Consider the following 19,731-nt stretch of genomic DNA (forward strand, 5'->3'; position numbering starts at 1 on the left):
TTGAATGTTAAAGGAACAAATTCAAAAAGCATTTTTTGCTACAATGCTAATTATTGTAGTTGTTACAAAAAAAGAAATTGAACTTAAAAATGAAATAAACTTTGAAAATTAAAGGAACGTATTAAAAAACGTTTCTTGCTACTATGCTAATTATTGTAGTTAATACAAATAAAGAAATTGAACTTAAAAATAAAATAAACATTGAAAATTCAAGGAACACATTAAAAAACATTTTTGCTACATTACTAATAATTGCAGACAAAAAAAAAATTTTAACTAGGAAAAATCAACATCCAAAAATATTGGAGCATATTTAAAACAAAAAACATTTTTCTGCTACATTACTAGTCATTGCAGTTATCACAAACAAAATTCATCACCATTTTCGAACGCTGAACCCTCTTCCTGACACCACTGAGTACAAATACGACATTGTGTACAGTTTTTCGTTGGCGGATCATCTTTTTCAATGTACATTTCACCACAGAAAATTTACCTAACACATCTTCAAATTTCTTTCCTTCTATCTTTATAATATTCTATATTGCGGTTTTATGTATAGTGGCAGAGATATTTGATTTACAGTCTTTTTGGTAGTAGTCATTTTAATAGTTTTTTGAGAAGCTTTAGTCGAAACATCATTTAGTGACTTCATGACAGTCTTTCTTGCTTTTTCGAATTTTTGTTTCTGATCTTCCTTTACTGAAGTTCTTGTTAGGAGTGTATATCTTTGTAGCTTGTTGTTATTGGTTCAGCAGGCTGAGGAATAGCTCGTAAAACTGAAAGACTAATCTAGTTCTTAGAATATCCAGGTTTGGATGAAGCGGCGGGAACATCATTGCCTTGGACCCCAGGGGAGTTTTCAGACCCCATGGGAGTATAAGGACTGTCTTCAATGGTAGCATTATCTTGAGATCACAAAATTGAAGGACTTCCAGGTTCGGATGAAGTGACTTGTCATGACCGGGCAAAGTGAATATGGTATCCACTTTGCCCAATCCGCTTTGCCCTCCAGGTACATTTTTGAGGTTATCACAAATTACTAAAAAACCAGAGCGTCTAAACTCGTCGTCTACGGATAGTTGAAAGCTACATCATCATGCATAAAATCCTACTCATAACAAAGAACCTGTCACAAATAGTATTGAAGTTATAAACAAAACACTTACCTCTACAAATTAATATTATTTTTTCAAAAACATACTCTGTCCGTTCATTGGCACCGCACGACGCGAACTGGTCCAGACATGTTTGCCGCACACGGAGCGGTAACAGATGACTTGTGCTATGACAACGCGGCTGCCGGCCAACGAACAATTTGGAAGTTATAAGTAATATTCGCTTTGCCCGGGGTATCCACTTTACCATGGTTTCCCTTAATTGATTAGAAACTTCCTGATTTTCCGAGAAATCTCCAGAAGAGCAACCACGGACAACGCTAAGACAGAATTTCAAGCAGGAGTCAAGCATATTTCTTACCTAAAATTCCTGCCTCGCAAAACTGTAACTATCCAATGACTTATTCGCTCTTACTGAGAGCTTAGTCAATCTGGATAGGACATCATCGAACGTAACTTAATAAACACGCTCATTCAATGTTTATACTGGTAGCTAAAAAATATTTTTCACAACAGTAAAAAGTCTGCATTCGTGTAACTTGTAGCAATTCAGAAAACTTTTTTGCGAAGATACTTGATTTTACGTGGAAATAGGCGAAAACTTGTGAAATCCCCAAACGTTCCACAGAAATAACCAGTAACGTTTTGGAATTTCTTTACAGTAAACATTGAATGTCTATTCAGATTTATTTTTTCTTTGTTTCTCTTTCTCAAGATTCCAAAGGTAGTCCTCGCTGCATAACGAACAGTAAAGGTAAAAAAAGAAGACCCGGCTCCAGGCCTCTATGTGTCGCACTGAACACAGACGATCAAGAATTCGTTGATTTCATCAGCAGGTGCCTCGAGTAAGTACCACCCACCGGCAATTGGACTTTGTGCCTGATATTAGGGCGGTTGGGCCGTGGTAGCCCGATCGGTAGAGTGTCGGATTCGGGGCCGGAGGGTCCTGCGTTCGAACCTCGATGGTCGAAGACCCACCGTCGTCATTGAAGGGGACTGGGCGACGTTAAATATGCTCGTGGTCTCAATGTCCTCCAAGTGAAACGATACCTCTGGGGGTGCTAGCACTAGGTAGCTATTAGCTCCTGGACTAGTTCTAAATTCTCATTAACTGTTCGATCCTGTGATGGTGCTGCCATCTATCGGTATATAAAATAATGGAGGCAAGGCGCTTAGTATGCAGTCCTCGACATAAATACAGTTGTAGTCAGTTGTGACTCTGAATAGGAATAGGATTAGGGCGGTTGATTCTATAAACTCTCCGATGACAATGATAAAGTTTTGGAAGCCTCCTCTATAAACATTTTTATCCTTGAATGAAATACAACAGCCAATTCTTTTGTAATTGGTTTTTACTTTTCTTGTTTTTTTCTTCTTTCTTACTCTAAAAAAAATTACCATTTACTGGAAACTCTTGAAGAAACTGGGTTCACATAACGGTTTCTAGTAAAGATATAACTCCTCCTTTAGTAGGCATTACTTGATAAGAAGGTGTTGTTAAAATTTTACTGAAGAAGCTGTTTTGTTATAACGTTACTTAAGAAAAAGCTGCAGTGTCACAACTTAGGAAGGAGTTGTATTGTTGCTTATGTAAAAACTGCGCTGTCACAACGTTATTCAAGTAGAAGCTTTATCGTTATAACGTCACTTTCGATTGATATTTTTAGGAAGAGTTGTTTTGAGCGGTGTTTTTTACTTTTCTGGGGGAGGGGGCTTGCTTAGGGGGGATCTTCGTGATCTTTAGAGGGCGCTTGCCCTTAGGGAGGTTCAGCACCCCTGGAAGAAGCTGCATCGTTACTTAAGAAGAAGCTGCATCGCCACAATAACGACGTCGGTTAAGAAACTGTATCGTTACTTAAGGAGAAGCTGCGTCGTTATAACGTTACTTTAGAAGAAGCTGTATCGTTACTGCTTTACTTTAGAAGAAGCTGCATCTTTACAGCGTTACTTAAGTAGAACCTGAATCGTTACAACAACGTCACTTAAGAAACTGTTTCGTTACTTAAGAAGAAGCTGCATCGTTATAACGTTACTTAAGAAGATGCTGTATAGTTACAACAACGTTTCTTAAAAGGTCACAGTACCTTTCAAGCAATTTCTTTTAATTTATATAAATTTTATATTTCTTTGAAACCATAACATGCATACTTATTTCGTAATCAATAATTTATTTTTAAATTTTCAAAATATTGCCTACTTTTTTTGAAAATTCAAAAAAATGAGGAAAATTTCAACTTTTTAAAATACCTAAGGCTTTTTTTATTTTTGCACTAATTTAAAAAACGTTTTTTGTAAAACGATCACTATAATCATCTCTAAAAGTCTGTGCATTCATTTGCTTATGAGTTCATTCGAAAATTTTCTGTGATTAATTATGTAAAAATTCAAAGATTTTTTAAAAAAAATTTGGTTTTTAAAGGTTAAACATGCTCTAAACATTAGAGTAGTTTATAAAATGCTTATCCAATGCACAGTTTTGTCAAATATGTTATCCCAATTGCAAAAAGTATTACTTTAAAGCTGTATCTTTAATAGAAAAAAATCCTTAGGGATTCTAATGACATAAAAACACAAAAAAAACCATCATCGAAAAAAAGCAATTTGAAGTTTTTCTTTTGCATAAGAACACATAGGGAGCATGGCCTAAAACCACTCATAACTTTTTTAATATTTGAAGTAAAGCATTGAAACTTTCCCCCTGTGTTTAGAATAGTTTTTTGTTTTGAAATAAGCAATAAAAATGTTTTTGATCGTTTCATCATTTTTGAGGTATTGTAAACCCTTAAGAAGATGCTGTATCGTTACTAAGAAAAAACTGTATCGTTACAACAATTCTAAAGAAGACGCTGCATCGTTACTTACGAAGGAGTTTTATCGTTACAACACTACTTAAGAAGAAGCTTCATCGTTATAATTTTACTTAAAAAGAAGCTGTATCAGTAAGCCGTTACATAAGAAGCTGTATCGTTAATAGAAATCTTTATGAAAGCCCAATTTCCTAGAGATTTTCTAGTAAACGGGCATTTTTTTTTTAGTTTAATAGTTCATTCTGTAGACAAATATTTTTGCATGAAAGATATTAAATATTTTAAATGAAAAACGACTTAAATATTAAATATGAGAACTTGTACGACTTCTTTACTAATAATAAAGCAGAAAGTCTCTCTGTCCGGAGGATGTCTGGATGTCTGGATGTCTGTAGGATGTCTGTAGGATATCTGTAGGATGTCTGTGACGCGCATAGCGCCTAAACCGTTCGGCCGATTTTTATGAAATTTGGCACAAAGTTAGTATGTAGCATGGGGGTGTGCACCTCGAAGCGGTTTTTCAAAAATTCGATGTGGTTCTTTTTCTATTCCAATTTTAAGAACAAAATTCTCATAAAATGGACGAGTAAATTACGAAATTATCATAACGTGGAACCGTAACATGGGCACAAGCCAATTGGCGAGATACGAAATTATCATAGCGTGGAACCGTAACGTCGGTACAAGCCAATTGGCGAGAAAATTCACCATACATTATTTGTAAAATATACAAGCGAACCAAAAGACCTTTAAATTTTCTATTACGGGCGAAGCCGTGCGGGTGCCACTAGTTATTAATAAAATAGTAGAATTTAAAGACAATGATCAAGTATTTGAAAGTCTTTGGATAACTTTCAGAATTAATACTTTTCTAAGTGATTTAACCACAAACAAATCCAATTTCCGGTTTCAGAGGGGGGGGGGCATTATTGGAAGAGGGGCCGTAAGTGTAATATTTGAACACAAAAACAAGGTTTTTTCCGAAACATAAGTTCACCACTGCTTAAATGGCAAACGGTAAGAGTGCCCGTCACACCTTGCCAAGCTGTGAATTGCAACACTAGATTTTCAATGGCAAATATGAATGATTGATTTATGCTCAATCCACTTTCACGGGTGTGACATTTTTACGAGTATCTTTGCACTTTATTACCAGAATATTAGGCTTTGGCTTTTAGTTTTCACATATTAGATTATCAAGAGCCATTATGTATCGTAACATAAAATATAACTTTACAGAACATTTTTTGTCTTTAAAAAATAATGATTTGCACTTATTGAGGGCGTTGCCGCACTATCACACCCGTAACATGAACACCATCTTATTTTTTTAAACTCAAACTATTTTTTAGAAATTTGACACTTTATAATAATGCCCTGATACGCAATGTTTCGCCATGTTCGAATATATGCCATTTAAAAGGCAAAGTTTTTAGTTCCGAGAATAAAATGTAAATATATTCGTAAAAATGTCACACCGGTGCAAATGGATTGAGCATTTGGCGAGTGGAGTTTCAAATGTAATTGTTGTGTATTCATTTCCAGTTTTTAATACAACCTCTGACAATTAAATTCAGTAAAGGAAGTCAAAACGAAGCCGAACTTGCAACACTACCAAAACAACCTGCTAGCGGCAGGTGTTGACAATCTGTTCCTCCCCTCGTTGTTCAGTTGATTGTCTTTTGTGTTCTGTATAAGACTTTTTTCACAAGGTGCTTGTTTTGTGCGTTGGTTAACTGAGAACAGGAAAACTAATGAACAAAGGATTAATTAAAATACTTAACAAAAAGGGGTAGGTGAGAATACAACATCCGCCATACTCCTCTGATCTCAAACCTCCAGACTTCTTCCTTTTTTCACGACAAGATTTTTGAGACCCCCCCCCCCCCAAAAAAAAAGACTTCTTGCAAAGTTTCCAGGCCCTGTATCGCAGCAGATCTCAGTGGTACATAGTGATGGGAGGTGACTATTTTGAAGGATAGTAAGGTAACTTTAATTTATATTTCATCGTCCTTAATGTTAAAAGACCATTCACCAAACTTTATTGTCAGTATTAGTAATACCCATTTTTGATCTAATTAATCTGTTCCTCCCTTTGAAATGTCTTACTTATATGGCTCCATTATTTCACGTAGTTGGAACAGTGCTCTGCGAATGAGCCCCGACGAGGCCCTGATGCATTCTTGGCTCACCTCCTGTTCTTCACAAAGAATGATTTCCAGTAGAGACTTCGATTCGGGTGAGTATTCTTAAAAAATCTTGAATATTCCTCTTCCTTTTCCATTATTCACAAACTGCATGCTGTTTGTTCTTTACCTCGCATGCAAAACGTTGGTGATAGCTTCCATACTTTTTTCCTGAATTTTTGTATTATTTTTAAGAAAATTTGCGATGCTTATTGAAATTTATTCTGAAATGTATGATGAAACAAATACAGTACAACTCCAATTAATCAAAACAAGTTCGATAAATCGAAAGTTCCGGATAAAAGAGGTTACTTAAAAATGGCTGCCAGAAGACCGAGGAAACTTTAGCTCTGAATTTAACCATGTTCACAGAATAACTACCAAATGTGATTTTTTCAATTATGTTACTGTTACTTATAAACAACAAATTTGTTCAATAAGAGTCACACAAAAATGGCGTAGCCAAAGTCAAGGATCCATGGAGTCTGGACAATGGCGAACATCGCACCACCACGCTGCGAGGGAGGAAGCACTTATAAATCTTGCGGTGGGGGAGGGAGGCGCACCGAAGTCTATGTACGCTATTGGGTCTGAACTCTTCCCGAAAGAGTAAAAAAAAAATGGAAGTGTTCTTTTTTCGCAAATAATTTACCTTCTCGTATAATAAAAGAAAACTCGAATTTCAATACGTATTTCCTAAGAAAATTGAATTTGAAAACATGCACTACCCCTGCTCACTTTTTTTTCTCATTTTTAAACGAAATGACATTTTTAAAAGAAGAAACATATTATTATTTCACAAAAAGGTTGTTACAGCAAAATACACTTACAGTGTATTTGATGATAAAAAGCAATTTCAGAGTCAGAGCATGACCTGAGTCTTTTTATTAAAAGTGAGTTGAAAAAAAGAAAAGTTTTAAAATCTAGGAATACTAGTTTGTTAGAAAATTTTAAGCAAAACCAGATCTGAACCTCCTCCAAAATGAAGTACTGGTTTCGCTAATGTCACACAAGTCAGAAAATGCAATACAAATTTAATAAGACGTACTGTAGTCAATATTAATCCGTATTAAGATTTTAAAAATACAAGTAACTTTGTCTTCTGTACTTTAATTTCAGACATAAATACGTTAAAAGAATTACTTTTAGACTCGATTGCTTGTGAATTCAACAGCATTTGGAAACCTAGAATTGTTACATTTACTAAACAAAATTCAAAGAAGCCAACTTCGTTTTCGATTTAAAGAGTTTCGGATAATCGTGGCTGTATTGCACGTCAGAAAACGTATCATCGAAAATTAGACTTGAATTTAACATTTTTAACTAAAGTCATATGAGTTGAACGTTCCGTGTTGTTACGTTAAGTACAAGTCTACTCTAGACCATGGATGAGTTGCAAATACTTATTATTTCTGAAGACTTCATTTTGGAGGGGGAGGAGAGGGATATTCGAACTTCCTCTGGTTGATAGCTTTTACCCTTAGAGCAGGAATTAAAATGGAGGGAGCAAGTCCAATCATTGGCTTAGCAAAAGTTTGGGCAAGGAGCTCAAGTCACGTGACTCAACAACGACGGATGGTTGACACGTTTTGCATGAAACTATCGAAAGAAACCTGATTTCTTACAGTGCTCTGCTTTAAAATATATCACGTGACTTGGGGTCTTTCTTTCACGAATGAAAGTCTTCACTCCCTCCATTTTATATCTTCTCAATGCTCCTAAAATTGCCGAGGCTAGGAAAAAAGGGGTGGGGGAGCAAGCCAGAGCCTTTGCGCCGAACAGAAACTTATAAGAGAGAACGGCGGCAAATCCGCTCTATTTCTATATATCTTTCTTTGAAACTCGATATAAAAGATTCAAGATCTACACCGGCTCGGAAAAATCGTCAATCAGGTACTGACTTCTACTTGTGGAAAAAACGAATGTGAACATCTAGAAAACGATAGAAGCATTCTACATGTTAATTTTCAGCGCTCTAATTGAGACTGCAAATCTTGTTTCAAGAAATTTTCTTTGATTCAAAGTTGTTATTGAATAAGTTGCAACAATCATCGGAAAACTCTTAAAGGGACTAGTGTTTCTATGAGACAATTGAAGATTCATGAAAATAATTCCTCAAGTTTATTAAACACAACTTTGCAGAAGATCAAAGCAAAATTTTATTTTATTTTTCAATCCACTCATCTATGGCACATTTTTCTTTATTCCTTAAGAGGAATGAAAACGTTTCCGCTAATACTTCATATGAGGCAGTGAGAAGCAAAGGGATGTAAGTGGGCATTTTGAAGTTTGGAGTAAAACACGTTTAAAGATCAAATCCTAGGTAGGCTTTCATTGAAGTCTTTTTTCTAAATCAAGCTGTATACCGGAACCTACCAAGGCTATTAGTACTATATCACCTACCATTTGTACTGGTCATCTCCAAATTTTTAATTTTGACACTTGCATCCCTTTGCTTCTCATTGCCTCATATATAGTTCAGTATTGAACTGTATGCGAACTCGGTATTGAGAATTGTATAAAGAAGGAAAAACTTCGGTTTCCTGTATTATATCCGTTTTGAACACTTTGTTCCTCCTGACCCCTAAAATAATTATGAAAAGAAAATTTTATCATTTCAGTTTGTAAATATAAGTGTAAATGTATTTGCTGTTTCCAAGTTATATTCGTTTAGAATAAAAACTTACGCTTTAGAGAAAAGTTTATGCATACATTTAATTTTTACACGTATTATGATGGATTATCTCACATATTCCAATTTTAATCAAAAGTGAGCCGTTTTAGATTTAATTTAACATGAATGGGAAAAAGTGATAAGGAGATATACTTGCTAAAATATTAGGCTTCTTCCCTTCTATTATTTTCATTTTAATATGATGTAGAGGAATGTGGGGCAAAGTGAAATAGCGGGGCAAAGTGGCATGGTGAAATATTTACTCTGCTTTCAGTGCCACCTATCTGGTAATATTTTAACTATATAGTAGCACATGTAAACTATTCCAATCAGTAAAAATATACCACCGAATATTAAAGCATATGATAATACAGGCAATTTTCAATATTTGATACTCATATTGAAAGATTTTGTTGCAAGTCAAAAAATATTTCTGTTATTATGAAATAATAAAGTTCTTGTTATTAACAATTTAAATATTAATTGAGACCTTCTAATAATTTGTGAAATATTTATTAGTTGATGTTAAGCTTATTTTTATTTTAAATATTTCATACAATCAGTCAAGTACACGCGGGGCAAGTGGATAGGGCAAAGTGAAATAGTTTATTTTGTTTACTCGCACATTCATTTACTAAATCCCTTACGAATTCATTTAATAATTCATTCATTTACATTCTACCATTTAGCAATTAACTGACTTATTCATTCATTCACTAATTTTCTTATTCGTTCGCTCTATTATTGTTCATTTATTGTCCTTCATATATTAGTTAATTAACTAATTTAATTTTCAGTTTATTGTTTCAGTATCTTTTCCTTTACTCAATAAACTTTTTATTTACTGATTCATTTGATCAAAAATATTTTCTATAATTGAATAAAAAATATATCATTAGAAAAATATTTCATTTTTCACTTTGCCCCATAAAAAAAAAGGTGAACATTTTCCACTTTTTTTTTTTTTTTTTGAAGCCGCAAATTTAGTGGCAAAAACAAAAAATCCTATTTCAATGTAAGTTTTATTATAAAATAGAATGTTCTTTCTTTATATACTATAATTTTCAAAGTAAATTTCCAGTTTGTTCATTTTGAAAAAGCTCGGTCATCTTAACCATTTCACTTTGACCCGCATTCCCCTACTAGGTTAAATACCTCAAAAAACAGTTCATGTTTTTTTGGTATAAAGCATGATTTAAATAAATGAAAAAAAAAAGGTGAAAAGAAACATTTTTACGTTTAGTAATTTAATGGCAAGTAAAAGTTTTAAGAAACTTCAATAAATTCTTTTGTATTCATAATGTTTTAGAATTTGACGTAAAACTATTTTACTAACAACTATGTCTGATTTTTCATTTATTTCTAGTTAAGACTAAAATGAAGTTAGAGAACTAGAATAAAAAAAATTTTGTATTGATTTTGAAAATGGCGACTTAGACAAGCATTCTTATTCTGCTTTGGGTTTTCTTATACTTTGTCAAAAGAAACGAACTGATGTGTATATCACATGACTTCTTTTTACTCCAATTTAATGTCATTTCCCTATTATTGGCAATTTTAATGTGATTCAATAGTTTACTCTCTTTTTCTCAAAAAAAAGTGACCAAATTAAAACCAAATTAAAGAAAACGCCAAATTTGTCGTCAAGTTGGCGACAAAACTTGGCGACCAAAAGACTGGCGATATATCGGCAAGTTTCCGCCAAATTATAACTCTACTTGAGTTTACATCGAAATTAACGATGATTTCCCCCCAGAAAGGGGCAAAAGACCCCTTTAGAAACACCCGAATGCAACCAAAAGGGAAGAAGGTGCACAACTAGACTCCACTAGGAGTCTACTTGCCAAATTTCAACTTTCTAGGACTTACCGTTCTTGAGTTATGCGACATACATACGCACATCCGCACATACGCACATACATACATACGTACATACAGACGTCACGAAAAAACTCGTTGTAATTAACTCGGGAATCGTCAAAATGGATATTTCGCGTGTCTATACGTTCTGAGCACTTATCCACGTGTGGTCGAGTCGAAAAAAAAAAAAAAAAAATTCAACGTTCATTCGGGGTTAGCAAAATGGAAATTAAGGTCGATTTTTGAGTGAAAATATTTTTGCGAATGCAATACTTCCTTTTTTGTAAAAAGAAGTAAAAATAAAGATGACTATTCATGTAGTAGTAAATGTATCTACTAAGGAACTAAAGTAAAACTTTTACGAAGTTTAAAAAATAGTTTTCCATATAAAAATAAGATTTTTAGTTTCATGGTACGTTTATTAAAGTTTTATTAATGGGAAATTAAAGATTTATAATTTCATGCAACAACAAATAAGTATTATTACACAATGCGCTTTCCTTTTATTAATAGCATGTCTTATATCTTCCCACATTTCTAAAGTAGCATCGTCGGGATTTGCACAAACATTTTTAGCAAGAGATTCAATTTCGCGTACTCACCCCACAAGGACAATTTATGTCTGAATGATGTATGAAGCTGTGAAATCCAAGTGTAACTTCAATAAGATCAACACTGGTGCATCCATCTGGTAGCTTAGCTCTTTCTGACAACATTCTGAAGGAAGATCATCCAGTCTTTAGCTTGCTTTCCCATTCGAACAAACTTTGCAGTTCAGTTTATGAATGAACGCCAACAGAAAGAGAAGGACATCCGTGTCATCCGAATGAACAACTATACTGCAAGGATGTTGCTCTAACCAACATGTTAGGCATGCATTGCTATTCTTGTGCCAGCGTCTTCGAGATAGCAAGCTGATTCCGCGGATACAGTATTTCCATTTGATGTTATTTTGAAGCATTTCTCTTTACTAGCAAAGAATAATTGTCTTCTCTGTAATTGACACTGGTATGCAGGTGTTTTCCACAAATCGAACAGGAACTGAATAACCACAGGACCAAGGTTAACCGCTTGACTAGAGCCAAGAGCCTTCTGAACAAGCTTAAACGTCCCGAGGAGACAGGACCGTTCTGGTTTTTCTGAGATGAAAAGAACTTTGTTCAGGTTCAAAAAGTGAACCGCAAAAATAATCATTGGCTGTGTAAAATCTCTGGTGAGATTCCAACGGTTATGAATACGAAATTTTCAGCATCAGTGAAAGTGCTTGGTGTTGTTAGCAGTGAAAGAGATGTGATGCTTCCACTTTTTTTTTTTTTTTTTGTCAAGGTGCCAGAGGTAATGCCGTTGCTCACACCGAGGTATTAGACAGAGTTGTCAAGCCCTGGATCACTACTGTAGTATGCGGGAGGGCTTATGTTTTCCAGCAAGACTCGGTACCATCTCATACAGCCCGAGCAACCAAAGATGGGATATGCAAAAATGTTCTCGATCTTGTCACGCTTAACTTTTGATCCCCCAGCTCCCCCAGATCTCAATCCAATCGACTGCATGTGTGAGGCTTAGTTGAGAGAGACTTCAATCGTCTCTCCGACAACACTCTTGCAACTCTCAAAGCTGTTATTTAAGAAAAAGTGTCCAAATGTCGTCCTTTATACATCTGACCACCTGCACGAAAACTTTTATATGTAATAAATGATTTTTTCCTCAGTTTATTTTCTTTTTTTTATGGACATCAATTTGATCTGAAATACCTGCCGCATCCTGTATACATATGGTGGATCTACGTCAGCAATATTACAGATAGAAAAATGTCTAGGTAACGTCACTAGATGCACCCCGTCATAGTTGTAGTGACAAAAATATGGAGCAGATTTAACCCGTTGACGTGCAGGTGGCCAAATAGTAACGCCGTCTTGTCGCACATTCCAAAATACCAACCGGATTGGATGTGTCACCTAACTGGCGTCGATTTCTCAACGCAAAAAACGAGATTCATCTAAACACACTAACTTGTGACTTTTGAATACCGATACCATTAACAAAAATAGTTGGATTTCTTAAGTTGGGCATTCTTCACAATCTGCACCACGATTGCCGTTCGACGAGTTTATTATATTACATATAGTCTTGTCCTGCCCAACCACAGCTAGTGCCGTTTAACGTAATAGAAAGATTTCTCTCATGAACAATTTTTACTAGAATGTGTTGGAAATCTAAAGCAACAGCTCCTAAATACTTGGACAAACATATAGAAGGTCTCCATCCAGCAATAGATTAATAACATTACAAAATACTGCTTATAAATATTTACTTTGAAATAACGAAAATACAATATGTTGAAAATATACATATTACAAGGTAGTCGCAGATCACTGAGTTACAAAAATTATGCGAAATGCGTCGCTGCCCCCTGCATGTAAAAAATGTATCCCTCTTCTCCTCATGTACAAAAATGTATCTGAAAATTGGTAAAGCAGCTATGTCTGGAAGGATTACCGGTATAGAAGGGTTTCTTATTTGTGGTTCCGTCTCAGCTAAAATGTGGCAGTTGTGAGAGTGCCTAGACGCAGCCAATCGAGGTAGCTTCAGCAGACATTTGAGGGTAAGGGAATCGGATAGAAAAGGACAAGTTCTAATACCAGTTGAATCACAGCAGTCGTTCACGGATCTCTTGTACATCAGTTGTAACGAAAATGGTTGGAGCGAGGGAATGTGGTTCGTTCCAATGCTATCAGAAGGAATTCAGCTCACCAAGACATCCACTGGCAACGGTGTTTGCGCGACTACCTTTTCCCTTGCATTTTACTGCTAACGTTTGTCTCTCTGGATGTTCGTTCTTATATCATCAATGAACCACAACCAGTCAGTTTAGGGCACGCTCGGAAATTAGGAATAGTGCTACCGGTATCACCGCAAGCGTCCGAAACGAAAAGCTTTGACGTCAGCATGTTGTTTAACGTCACTTACCACAGCGTTCGAAATTACTTGTGGTTACTCTCTGGCGGTCGAACCCGGTTGCAACCGCTCTCACCACAGTTTTGATGTGGTTAGCGAGATCAGATGGTATTTTTGGCTAAATGGGGCATGTTTCAAGCTTTACTCTCCTTAATTGGAGCGTCGTTTGCTGCTGAACTACACTAACCGTGCTGTAATCAGGAGTGTTTGGAAAAAAGCTGTTCTACCTGGTTTGCCAGAAAAATACCAGTTACATCATAACCGCAGCATGACTACTCACGCGATGTAACTGGGGATCTGTTTCTGAACGCAGCCTTTGACTATTTTATATACTGGTCTTTTATAGAATGAATTTACTCACTTACCAATGAAATTACTATTTTGCAAAACGTACTTCATACTAATAATAAAGTATTTTGATTACCACTCGTAGACGTAACTAACGACGAGTTTTTTTGTTTTTAAATGCGAATGCTACCCTTCGATAACACCTGCACTTAGTTACCCTCCTTAATTTCCCCGTGTGTGCTACCAACCCTGGTCCTAATCCCTGCCACAAATCCTTCCTTCCAGCATTCCTCCCTTCAGTAATCCGCTTCTGCTGCATTTCTGCTTTATGTTTTCAGACGGTAGCCATCAAACTCAGTCAGTGGAGAAGGCACTAGAAAATCGAAGGGCATCTCGAAGGGAAGAACGTAAGAACTTTGTTTATCACTGCACCTTCTACAGCCCGCTGCACATCCCCACCTCTGTTCTCTGCAGACGATATGTCACGTGATGGAAGCGAGTGGCTGGTGTCGTATGCGATGATTGGTTTGGCTGTGTCGTGACAATGGTTTTGTTGGCCTGGCTTTTATAGAAAGGACACTATAAAATGTCTATTTAAGCGAAAGGTTCTTTTAAGATTAATAAATGTTGGATTTCAATTGACCCGAGAAGAGTTTAACACAGAGCCTGAACATATTGTTGTTGATCAATTTTGAGTTGGCTTGGCGTGTTTGGCTAGCTTACTGAATAAAAGAATTTTTACTTGTTTATTTTGTACTATAACCTGTTTCCTTTCTTACTCGCAATAACACTGTGGTAACTCTGTTGACGATTTTTAGTACGTTCATGAACCTCATATGAATCTTTCAGGTTACACATGTTATCGTTTCACTTTTCGACCATATTACAAAATTTTCAATAAGAGAATGGCATTCTCCAACAGAGGTGAATTTACCATCTCGCGACTACGAGGAATCCCCACAACGTAGGGACTTCGAAGGGACTCCAAAAGGCTACATGAAAAGTATTTTACATAGGTCTGATTTATTTGAGGTGCCACCAGAAATGTATTACGACGGGTCCCCGAACCTCTAAATTTGCCACCGTCCTTCCAAAATATCACATTAATTTCAACTGTACATATCGTCGCCTCAGAATAACAGTAGGATACCTTACTTTCGTTTCTCGGTTTTGATGGCTTACTGTTGCTCTGATGCGTCGATATATAAATTAGACCCTGATCCAAACATTAATTTGTAATTTTTAAAACTTAGAATGCCCATCTAAACTTAAAAAGCTACTGATGTTATTGCTTTTCCGAAAAAAAAAAAATTCATCGATTTATTATGTTAACCGTCAATTTTACATTACTCTTTCTTTTTTCGTTTTCAAACAAAAGCCATTATTAATGCTTTCACTATTAAAGCCCGATCTAATCCTGCCGTGTATTATTTGCATTTCCAATATTCAATCAGAATGTTAACTTTCAAGTAATTCAAAAGTGTCAACCTTCAAAAAAAAAAAAAAAAAAAAAAAAAAAAAAAAAATCAAAAACCACTATTAGTTTTATACATTCACTATCTAAAAATAAATTTGCTAAAAAATTATTTCAGACGATAATTTGCTTTGCTGAAAGCATATTTTAAGAGAGCTAATAATTTAAATGTGCTAATAACGATAAAAAAAATTTTACTGAATCACGAAATGCTATTCTAAATCTTACGGCAGAGCTTTAAAATACCGATCTTATATCTTTAAAAATATTGCTGCAAGCGGTCGCACATAGCAGTTTCACCCTGCTGCTGATACGAATTGACCTTATCCAAAAAGAAATCATGATGTCTAACTAACAGCATAATAAGGAACAGTAAGATACGTCTGACAGTTTGTGTTTGCAGTCACAAGACCAACAAACTTAGTTCTTAAGACTACGCAACTTTATTTCACCATTTCACACACCCTCACAGCTACACATTTTGCATAGCTCGTGTTTGTAATGATGTCTTGAACACGCGCATGTGTCGCCAGGGTAGTCTGAGGCAGTGAGATGAAGCAGGTCTTTTCTTAAAGCAGAATTTCCTAAAACCCTTTCTTAAATAAAGGGTTTTAGGAAATCCAGATCAATTCACGAAAACCACTTACATTTCGTTTTGCTCATGAACCCGTACATTTATCAGGCCATCTTTCCTGATCGTGCCATGGGCCTCCTTAATTAATTGTAAAAGGTTTGAAATGTTGCAAGATACTCTAAAATATGAGAGCATGATTCACATTGTAAAAAAACCCAAAGGGTTTTTATATTGTTTATTTTGTTACATTTATTTGGGTCATTGTAAAGAAAAAAAAAAACTGCGTGAGAGATATACGTTATAAAATACTTCCTATTTAAAATACTGCACAAACCGCAATGAACCCAAAATGAAAATATGTTTGTTGACTTTTATTCTACGAAATGCAATAACTTTGTCCGAATTTTTAGCCGCACCCTGTAAGGGAATGAAATGGGAACAAAACTTTTATTTCAATGCTACATACCAAGTTAAAATTTCATGGTCATTCATTAATTATGAGCGAGAACCATTTTAAATGTGGAAAAATACTGTTGTATAAAGTCAGCAACGCTCGCAACTAATTGAGTATGATAACGGATTTGACCCGATGGAACAAATATCTGGGGATCTCGCTTTCAAAGACAACTTGTTGCCATGCCATACAGAACTTGGTGACAGCGACAGAAACGAGGTTATCGTCTTGAAAAATATCCTTTGAAATACTGATCGACAATGGTAATACTGATAATGACTAATCTCACATACGAATTGCTGTCAAGGTGTTAGATTTAATAATTAGATCATTGTTACTGCCACAAGATGATTTTTCTTTTTTAGTCGCGACGCCCGTAAGTGGTATTTTAATCACTCGACGCCGAGCCCCCCCCCCCCCCCAGTAGTACGCTACGATGCTTTTTGACATCGGTTCCCAACCGGTGGTTCGCGAGAGGTGTTAAGGGGTTCGCAAAAATAATAATGTAATGGCGGAATTTTAACATTTTTCTTTGAGATGAAATCTTAAGTTTAAGTGTTTTTTGATCTTCATTTGAGGCAGTGAGAAGCAAAGGCATGCAAGTGGACATTTTGAAGTTTTGAGTAACACGCGTTTAATGATCAGATCCTAGGTAGGCTTTCATTGACATTTTTTTCTAAATCAAACTCTATACCGGAACCTACCAGGGCTACTAGTACTATATCTTGCCTCAAGATAGAGGGGTTCACCTACCCCTAATTTTGTACTGGTTATCTCCAAATTTTTAATTTTGCCACTTGCATTCCTTTGCTTCTCACTGCCTCATCTGTTCCTACTCTCTTACACATTCGATACTCTTTGGACGCAAATGCTTAGCATACTTGCTGACATATTTTGTAAATTTCAAGAATTAAGTATATCATTTCAAGGGAGCTGGTTTTTGCCGTTTTCATTGAGCATCTGATAGAAACAAAACCATTTTGAAAAGGTTCAAATTTTTTACGCAATGAAAGCATACGAATGCTTTTATTTTCTCTGTAGCTTTTTATCAGAAAACTCGATTAAGTTTGATGGAAAGATTTTATGGAGCATGTGCGAACGTCTGAAACATTTATAGTTAGTTTTCGACATTTAGTTTCTCTTCATCTTTTGAGTGTGACGAAATGTGGTGTACTGAAAATGCGTAAAATTACGATTTCGCTCCTGTTTGTTGAAATTTTCACATTACCTATTTCACATTACAATGTTCTTCAAACTGACGAAAAAGAAGAAATAGTTCGCAACTCAAAAAAATGTCCTGGATGAAAACTTGCGACAGTGTGAGGTTACGCAGTAAAAAAATTAATAAAATTAACACCTTGCAGCTTGAATTTTCTCCGAAAATAAAAAAGGAATTTATGAAATTTGTGCAGAAAAATTCCTTTGCAATAAGTAAACAAATTTGTTTAGTAAAAATTACCTTTTATGCATTACACTTAATTAAAAGTTTTTTTATTGTTTCTTAAAAATAAAATGGAATGTGCAACAATGAAAGTTTTCAATTTATGAAGGAATGTAACAAAATAAACAATTTGAAAACATAACAAATAAACAAGAGAGTACATTTATCACAATCCTGTTTTTTTTTTTTAATTAGCCAGTGAATGATTATATCATGTTATAAACTGTAGCTTAAAATGATGTGCATCTTACTGGTAATGATTGAGTGTATTAGCATGGTTTTACTTGTTCCTTCTACACTTATTTTCCTTTTTGCAAAGAAAACTCATTAAATGTATTTGTAAAAGATTAATTTTATGCGTTAATTTCAGTTTAGCTCTGTTTCTCATTGTGATTGTTTAGTATAAAGTGTTAAGTGGGTATTCTCAATGGTGAGTAATGTCATAAAAAAGATTACCAAACAGTGACTAGGGAAGTTACTGAACTGTCAGAAGATGATCAGAAATTGCTTAAACTTAGAATGTCTAATGAAAGGGATAGTTGTTTTGCAATGTCTGAGACTACAAATCTACCTGTTGATTTAACCCCAGGTAAATCACTCTGTCCTAAAAGTGCCACAAAATTATTTGTTCAAAAAACTGAAGAAGAAAACATAAAAAATTATGGTGATGATGACAATGAATTTAAAATTAATTAAACTCTGACAGTATCAGTAACAGTGTGGGAAAGGCAGGACTCGCTAATGTTTCGTATAACTAATCATGCGGAAATTTGAGCTTGTTGAAAAAAGAAAGTCCACAGTAAGGCTGTGAAAAATTTAATACCAAATTTTTATTGATATTAACTCAGAGTAAAATTTGTGAACAAATCAATTTAAATATCATACATTGTGAATAAAAAAGATATTTTTTACTAAAACAGCATCTTATATAATGACTGGAATAAATTTTTTCATTATGATATTTCCTGAAAAGAAACGTGATGTTAAGATAACTTCAAGGCTCCATATTTTTAAAACTATTAAAAGATTACTTATAAAAGTTTTGCCACATTTTTACTACTATAAGAGAGTTGTAGAGTTAAATTTTCATAGATTTTTGTTCAGTCCCTTTTCGGATATTGATTCTTAAATTTAACATTTTTCGTCAAAGAATCCAAGTTTGACTAACTGCATAATAAAATGGACTTTCTTCAGACGTTTCATACTGCTTCTGAGAATAGTTCTATAAGATGTCTACTTAAGGGGGAAAAGTAGCAGTGAGTCTTACTTCCTTCTATTAATATTTATATGCTAAAAATGTAAAACTTCACACAGAAAATCTTATTTTTAAGCCAATGTTACACAAATTTGTGAATAATTATATAAAAAAAAAACTATCATAGAAATACAGGTAATTTTCTGCTCAATCGGATCGTTTTTAAATTATTTTGATACATTCATATATGAAAAAGTTGTGAGAGTTTTTGTAAAGTACTATTTTCATAAAAAGTCGACTCCGCAGCTACTGAAAAGTGGTTGCCAAAAAGAAATTATGAAGGTTTAAAAATTTTTAAACCATCGTTTCAGACTCCCAATATTATAGTTAATTAATAGGCAAAAATATTTTAAAATCAAAAATAGTGAGCAACATGGCCTGTATGATTTCACATAGATTGACCCAGTCCCTTTCAACAAGATATAAATTTAGAGATCTTTCGAATTTTACTGGTAAAAAAAAGATCATTTAGTTGATCTGAGACAGTTTTTAAAAGAGCATGGTTAAAAATCATTCTTTAATTAACTTCTGATTTAGTGTTACCAATAAATGTACCTACTGTTGTATCATAGAAAAACATTTTGAATTTTATTAACTTTTTGGACACGCGTTTCTACCTGAAATAGGATTTTCAACATATACAGA

The 19,731-nt window shown here is 34.7% G+C and overlaps 1 protein-coding gene across 2 annotated transcripts in view; it reads left to right on the plus strand.

Moving 5' to 3' along the window:
- Positions 1-19,731, plus strand: part of LOC129227598 (dual specificity tyrosine-phosphorylation-regulated kinase 4-like) — a 60,958-nt gene that overhangs the window by 20,196 nt on the left and 21,031 nt on the right. Inside the window, exons 9-11 of one of the 2 annotated variants that reach the window (XM_054862180.1) lie at positions 1,834-1,963; positions 6,061-6,164; positions 14,227-15,794. In XM_054862180.1, the coding sequence (XP_054718155.1) occupies positions 1,834-1,963; positions 6,061-6,164; positions 14,227-14,378 (386 nt within the window). In that variant the 3' untranslated portion in view covers positions 14,379-15,794. Of the gene's footprint in view, positions 1-1,833; positions 1,964-6,060; positions 6,165-14,226; positions 15,795-19,731 lie in introns of those variants that run through there. The other variant, XM_054862181.1, reaches the window with a different exon arrangement.

The sequence above is a fragment of the Uloborus diversus genome, chromosome 8 (genome assembly GCF_026930045.1).
Source record: "Uloborus diversus isolate 005 chromosome 8, Udiv.v.3.1, whole genome shotgun sequence".
In the NCBI taxonomy this organism is placed as follows: Eukaryota; Metazoa; Arthropoda; class Arachnida; order Araneae; family Uloboridae; genus Uloborus; species Uloborus diversus.